Consider the following 7386-nt stretch of genomic DNA (forward strand, 5'->3'; position numbering starts at 1 on the left):
CAAGCTTAGCAGCTTTGCCCAGAGCCAGAGAGGGAAGGGAGGTGACAGGGAGAGGCATGGGTGGGGGTACTTCCCCTTCTAGGGAGAAGAAAGCAAAGTGGGAAGTGGAGGGGTGGGACTGGAAAGAGGGAGCTGGGAAGAAACCTCCAGGGCCTCTGCTGCAGAGGGGCCAAGCTTGTTGGGGACCCTAAGGCTGGGATTTTGAGTTTTCTTTTGTTCTGTGAGATTATGCCACCTTCTATCCCCCTTTCTTATCCCAGGAGGGCCCCAGCCACCAGCTTTGACAGAAAAGACAGAACAACCCACCCACACAGCCTTGGCTTTAGGGTAGCCAGGGTAGGGGGAAAATGGAATCTGGGAAAAAGAGGGAGGGAGAGAAAGAGGAGAGGAATGGAGAGAGAGAGAGAGAGAGAGAGAGAGAGAGAGAGAGAGAGAGAGAGAGAGAGAGAGAGAACTGAGGGTGTGAGGCCGACTTGAAAAGCAAAGAGTGACTGTGTGTGGGCTGCTGCTCCAGTGTCAGCAGAACCCAGAGCTTGAGACACCCCCGCCCCCCAGGCCTTCCTAGTCACTTCAAGGATCTGCTGTCCATGCTGACATCCCTCCCCGCCTTTAGATCCTTCCACTGGGGAATATAGACTCAGCATATGAATTGGGGTTCAGGGACTGTCTTGTACCACATGAGAACTGTGCTCTGTGCACTAGCGACACCCACTTGTGGAGATGCCACCCCGTGTCCACCGCTTGAGCTTTTAAGGAGGCCATGTCCACTGCCACCATTTTCCAGGACCCTCCCACCTTCCCCCAAGTTCAGACTGCCAGGCCTTCTTCCAGAGCCACCCATGTCCTGGGGAGAGGATGGAGAGCCACATACACTCAGAGAGAGAGAGAGAGAGAGAGAGAGAGAGAGATCTAGTTCCTTTTCTTTTGCCCTAAAATCCTAAAAGGTTCTGTTTAACAGTCAAGAGATTTTTAAGTCAAAAGAAATTAATTAAAATTTAGTTTTTTCAGGACGGTGTATTTGTATTTTCACAAAATCCCAAAGTAGATGCAGCTGGAAAACTCTAGAAACACAGAGAGCATTAGGAGACAGAAACTGGTGCAGGACACAGAGGATGACCCTGAGGAACCCATACTTCGGACAAAGAAGGGGGAAACCAAAAAGAACTCAAGACCAATCAACACCCTCCCCAAACCCACTCCCAACCCTGGTGCCACAGTGTGTGCGCACCCTCCCTCCCTCCCTCCCTGTACTTCCGGATTCTCACCCTAACCCTGAGACTCATCATTTGCTAGGTCTTCTCTTTTTTTTGGGGGGGGGGAGGGTATGTGTGTGTGATTTTTGAATCTTTCAAATATAAGACAAAAATACACTTTATCATCATAGATATATATATTTCACTCTCACCACATAAATACAAAAACATCCAAGGAGCCAAGACGTCCAGAACACAATTAGTAGCCGCCAGGATTCAGTGACACCTACCCGCGTTTGAATCGTTCGTTATTTTCTTCGCTATTTGCCGAAAGAGAGAGAGAGAGAGAGAGAGAGAGAGAGAGAGAGAGCGAGAGAGAGGGGGGGGGAGGGAGGGAGGGAGGGAGGGGGAGGGAGAGAGAGAGAACAGAACAAAAAAAGAAAATGAAACATGAAATGGGAAAAAGAAAGATGAGAAAACTTCGGATGTAAATAATTTACAGTAAAGTTACTTTGTTCTTTAAAATGTTTTGCGCTTGTTTCAGATGGGTGAATACATTCTAGACACTGAGGCACCTCGTTCTGTAGGCCTGTGGTTTTGGTTAAATCGCGAATGGTGATGGCTCTGGGGGCTGCGGTTGCAGTGAGGGCTGGGGCTGCCTGCACCCGCGTGGTAGTAAGGGTTTTAACTCGGGATGGGATGTCTGACACCCTAGGGTTGAGAAGGGAGAGGAAGTGCTAGTCCGGCCAACCAAACCAGGAACCACTGGCACCAAGAAACTAGGAACGGTGAAGGCCAAGCCGGACACCCCAACCTGTCCTTCGGAGAGCAACTGCTCAAAAATCCCGGCCCTTACTGCTTGGTGCAAAGCCTTTGTAGACACAGGAGTTTAGAAGCCGAAGCAAATATAATGGGTGCTGATTTATTTCCAACCCCGGCTATCCTGCTGTAGCTTTGCTTCAGGGAGCCTCTCGAAAGAAGCTCCCATGACAGGAGACTGACACAAGCCACCGTGCTCTCTCCTAGGAGGAGCAGGAAGCTGTGGGCCACCGCCCTGAACAGTCCCAGAAAAGAAGATTCTCAATCTTCTGTCATTGGCTTTTTCTTTGCGGTTCCTCTTTAAATTCCTATCTAAAGTCACAGCACTCGGGATTTTAATTTTGCACGTTCTGTAGTGCGTCCTCTAGCCTGAATTTCGTACATTTTGCAAACTCAACTATTTATGAGTATTTAAAAACAGGTAACACTCCATCTGGTTTTATGTAAAATTACTCTTGCTTTATTGCTGTTAGATCAAATTTATTACCACCTTTGCCTAACAGGACGTTTGCTTGATCGTTTCTCGGGGTCGGGGAGCCTGCGATAGTTTTCCTAAAGGAAATAAAACCCATCAGCTCTGTTCTGGACAGGAGCTGAGTATGCACCAATTATCCTGAGAGGTCTAAAAATCGGGGCCAGGAACTCTCCCAAAGCCCAGGTTTCTCTGACAAGAGGGTATAGGCCCTTCTTTTGGGTCTAAAACAAAACAAAACAAAACAAGAAGCCTTTTCAGTCCCTGGCGTCCTACGAACATAGTTCCTCTTGCGAATATTCATAGGAGCACTGTGCATTGCCCCTATCCCGAGCAGGTGTCAGGGCCTGGACTTAGGCTCAGTCTATTCCTTCCCTGGCTAGCAAGGTGGGGGTTGGCTAATTCGGGTATTTCTCCCCAATTCTTTGGATCATTCCTGGATTTAGAAAGAAGCCGGAGTTGGAGGGAGGGAGGAAAAGTAGAGAGAACAAAACAGCCCGAGTGAGTTGAAACCAGTAAGTAGCCTGCACGGAGAGTGGGTGGGGTACGGGGAGGGGCAGTCAGAGGCCTAGTGGGGGCCAGGAAGGCCAGCGCAGGAGCACTGGGCGCCTAACGCGCGCAAGTTCATAAATACCACCACAAGAGATGTTATAAATATAAATACAGGGTAACACTTAAAATCAGTCTAGCGCTTTTTTCTCGGCCCCTTCTTTATTGTTGGTCCGGGAGTAAGGCTCGAAGGCCGAGGAGCTCAGGTAACGGGCTGAGAGTTCTTGCAAATTCCCGGCTAGCGAACCAGCCATCGTCAACGGGGCAGAGGACAGGCGGCTGGCGACAGAGCCTAGCAGCGACGGCACCGGCAGGCTGAAGAGACCGTGGCTAGCAGTCGGTGCTCCCGCGTGCAGTCCCCCCTGCCCTGCAGGCCCCGGGCCGGGAGCGCCACCCACGGCCGGCGGGTGCTGGGACGCCGCGCCCGCGGGACCCGGGGCAGTGGCGGCGGCGGCGGCGGCGGCGGCTGCGGAGCCCGCGGCAGCGCCCGCACCGAGAGCCGGGAGGCTGGGCCCGCGCAACGCGGAGCCCAGTGCGCCGGTGGCACAGGGCGGCAGTAGGGCGGGCAGCCCGGGAGGCGACAGCAAGCGGCCTTGCTCCAACAGCCGCAGCACGCTGCACGTGGCGGCGGTCTCCGACACCACCGAGCGCAGCTCCGAGTCCTTGCCCTGGTCCTTCTTCTGCTTGGTCCTCCGATTCTGGAACCAGACCTTCACCTGCGCGCAGAGAGGCAGGAGGAAAAGTGAGAAAGAGCAACAGGAAAAAGCAGGGTCAAAAGCTACAGGGTTTTTTTTGGGGGGGTGCCTGGGCTGCTGAGACCCTCCCCCAACCTCAGCCCACGCCGCAGCCCCACCCCGCAGCAGACAGTCTCAGCTCCGAAACAGCTAGGCGCTAGCGGAGCAAGAGCCACCACGAGGGGGACACCACTCCATTGGGCAACGCTTCCGGGTCAAGCAAGCAGGCCCAGGCCAGCGCGGGTTACAAAAGCAAAGTAGTAAAAATGTCCTTGCCACTAGGGAAGAAAGACAGAACTATTTCGGTGTGCTGCTGCGGTACCCATGGGGCGGTTTTGGGTTCACAAACTAGTGAATCAGCGCAGGCTGAGAGCTTAAGGCCAGAGCAAATCTGTGCAGGAAGCTGAGGAACAGTGTCTCAGGCTTCCTAGATCTAGATCCTAGCCCAGTGAGTTCAAATTTAATACCAGAAAATCTATTTGCGCCTCTTAGAGGCTCCGAGGAACTGCTTCCTGCTTGTTAGGCCAAAGACTGATCATGAACCAAGAGCAGACAGGGAAGGTCCGGGTGAAAAGCAGACAGTTGTGCAGGGCGGACCTCACAGCCGAGCTTCCTCTACCACCTTTCTTCACCAGCTGGTTTGAAGGGTCTAAACGCTTCTTTTAATTTATCCCTCCCTCTGCACTCCATTGGAAACTTTGGAATCATGGGAGGAAGATCGGAGGCTGAGAGAGACTAAATAAATTCCAATCTTCCCCCCTCTTCCCTTTCTGCCTCTTCTGGCCTAGAACAGAGGGTAGTGTCTATATGGAAAAACTATCCTATTTAGATTTTGAAAGCTAAAGGGGGTTAACACAGACACAATTAAAAACACGTTACGATGTCAACTTAAGCTCAGATTCTCCCATCTGTTCTACCCTCAGTTCTCAATATTCAAGTCCAGATTTTAGGCCTAAAACGCTCTCTACCTGTTTCGGGGCTGGGCATAGGAAAAGAAACTAGAAAGAGAACTGAGCAACCCCTCAACAGCCCGGAAAGGGCAAAACCTCCCTCTAGCGCTCTGGGCCCTTAGCTCACAGGGTCAGCTTCAAAGCAGCATGGGACTTTATGGTAAGGAGAGGACCTAAGATGCAAAAGACACAGTATACACGGTGGGCACCCAAGTTACCAGATTCGCTGCCCATCAGACACTCCCTGTCACTGGCACAGAGAACAGTGCCTCTTACTCAGGGCTGGCTGTTTAAGGGATGGGGGCTGCCATATTTGCACAGGCAGGTTTCTGAGATTTGGCACCGCTTTCTAATCCTGTTTCCTGCAGAATTGATCTAGGTGCTGAGTAAAGCTAAAAGCCCCAAAACGGGGTGTTACTGGGAAAATAGCCAAGATGGTATGTATCCAAATGGGGGAAAACAGGCTTTTAAAAATCAGAAGCCATCCAAAAATTCTTAAGAGCCAAAAAGAATTCCAGAAGGACAGAATATGGGGCCCCTGAGCCAAGTCAAGATATGCAGAAATTAGACTATGGCGTATTTGTGAATGAGGAGAGAACATGACAGTTTAAGAAAGAGGGGGGAGCCTAAGACATCCGTCCCCATCCGTTCCATCTCCTCCACGTCCCTGGGAGGTTCGGTCCAAAGCAAGGTAGAGAGGAAAGGCAAGCTGCCATGCTGGGGAGGAGGGAGAGGAAGCCTGGTGGTGTAAGCACCTGGCAGCTGGATACCTGAGTCTCAGAAAGATTGAGCTGCCGAGCCAGCTCGGTTCTCTCCCGGCCCACCACGTATTGGCAACGCTGGAACTCCATCTCCAGCCTGTAGAGCTGCTCCGCCGTGAAGGACGTGCGTGTCCTCTTGGGTCGGTCCAGGTCCAAGCCCTTGGGCAGGATGATTTCTCGGATAGACCCCTTGGCATCTAGAGAAGGATAGATGTCAGTCACCAGAACCCCCGCCCCTGGTTTTCATTGCCTCTTTGACCTGAGCTAGATAGGGAAAAGTCTCTGGTAAGCTATGGCCGGTGTATGGGGTGGCTGCAGCCCTAAAGCCCTGGGTGTATGGACGCCAAGGGGGTTAACTTCATACCATTAACAGGGAGAGTAGCTAAACTGTCTTTGAAGAGTTCTCCCAGACATCGGAGGAGGAAACAAACAAACAAACAAACAAGAACAAAAACAAAAAACCAAAACTGAATTCCAAATAGATGTGTGCTCCTTCGGGCCTAGGGACCCTCTGGTGTGTGATCCCAGTAGCCTAAATGGGGCTCTTACTGATAACCCCAGTCCCAGTATGGTCCCAGATTGCAGGGCAGCCTGCACTCCTGTGGTCCCCACCCCCATCCCGGGTCTCCAGCTCGCTTCAGTCCAGGCAGCGGAAGGAGGAGGGACCGAATGTCCTCTTGCTGGGCCTGGCCATCTGCTAGCGGGGGTGGCGCCGGCTAAAGCCGGGCCTCGGCGCCACCAATGCCCGGGAGAAGCGCACGCCGCTCCTTGAACGAGGACCAGCCAAGCAAAGAGGCGGCATCCGTAGCCCTGCGACCCAGCTCGGCAGTCTCTCTAGGCGACAGCGGCCAGGCCAGGAGCGCATCGCCCGGGCCCTCAGCCTCTCCAGCTAACTGGTCGGTGCTGGCCGGTGGCCGGAGGCTACTGGTCCTCGCTCAGTGGTCCATCTGGTGTGCTCTACCCTCCAGGGCGCAGATGCCTGCAGGCCCGAGGTCGCGCGCACGTCCCCCCCCCCCCGCCCCGGAGTTGCTGGGTCCGAGCCCCAGCTTGCTGGCCGGTCCACAGCGCCTGGGTTCCTCCCGGTAGCCGTGCTGCGGGGCCCCTCCGGGCTGCTAGGGCCCAGGCTCCGAAAGAGCGCTTTCGGAAGAGCCCCAGGCACAGGTCCTCGCGGCCGACCTGACCCAAGAAAGAGAGGGCCAACAACAACTTTCTCCCAAGTCCTCGCCAGCCCTAGGCGGCAATGCGAAGCTGCAGCAGGGGAATTATGCCCAAAAGAACGCGCCCCAAAGCCCTGCCCATCCCTACCTCGGACTAGGATCCGGCGGCAGTAATCTGGGTCTGCTGAGGAATTGGATTTACTTTTGTTACAATCTTCCGAAGCGCCAGACGCCGAAAAGGCGCCCTGCGGCTCCTTGAGGAAGGCGGCCGGAAGGCTCCCCTCGGCGCCCTTGATCTCCCGGCTCTCCTTGTGCGCGTTCTTCGAGACCCTGGCGGCCTCGGAGTCCGAGTGGCACCGGACGTCCATTTTGTCTGGTTTCCCGAACATAGGCAAAAAGAAAAAAGAAAAAACAAAACAAAAAAAAAAAAAAACACAGAAAAGAAGAAGGGGGTAGAAAAAAAAAGGCAGAAAAGGACAAAACCCCTACAACGCAGCACCTAAGCTCGGTCGCCCGCCAGAATGAATGTCCCCGCGGGGTGGCTTCGGCGGCCGCGGAGGGTCAGCGCAGACAGGAGAGTGGTGCGCTGGTAGAGAGGCGGCGGGTCTTGTCCAAGATCCCGGTGGAGCAGTGGCGAGGCCGCCTCGTCAGCGCTCGCGTCCTCTGAGCACGTCCAGTGTCCCCAGCCTGGCGATCAGGTAGCGAACAGCGCAACTCCGAAACGCTGCGGCTCCGCCTGTTACTGAGACGG

The 7386-nt window shown here is 53.9% G+C and overlaps 1 protein-coding gene across 1 annotated transcript; it reads right to left on the reverse strand.

Annotated features, from left to right (window-relative positions):
* Positions 1-3164: 3164 nt before the first annotated feature.
* Positions 3165-7024, reverse strand: Vax1 (ventral anterior homeobox 1). The gene is made up of 3 exons (XM_028776411.1): positions 6784-7024; positions 5488-5675; positions 3165-3749 (listed from the first exon to the last, which is right to left on the reverse strand). The coding sequence occupies exons 1-3, from the start codon at positions 7022-7024 to the stop codon at positions 3165-3167; spliced, it is 1014 nt and encodes a 337-aa protein (XP_028632244.1).
* Positions 7025-7386: the final 362 nt, after the last annotated feature.

The sequence above is a fragment of the Grammomys surdaster genome, unplaced genomic scaffold (genome assembly GCF_004785775.1).
Source record: "Grammomys surdaster isolate TR1022 unplaced genomic scaffold, NIH_TR_1.0 66, whole genome shotgun sequence".
Taxonomy (NCBI): Eukaryota; Metazoa; Chordata; class Mammalia; order Rodentia; family Muridae; genus Grammomys; species Grammomys surdaster.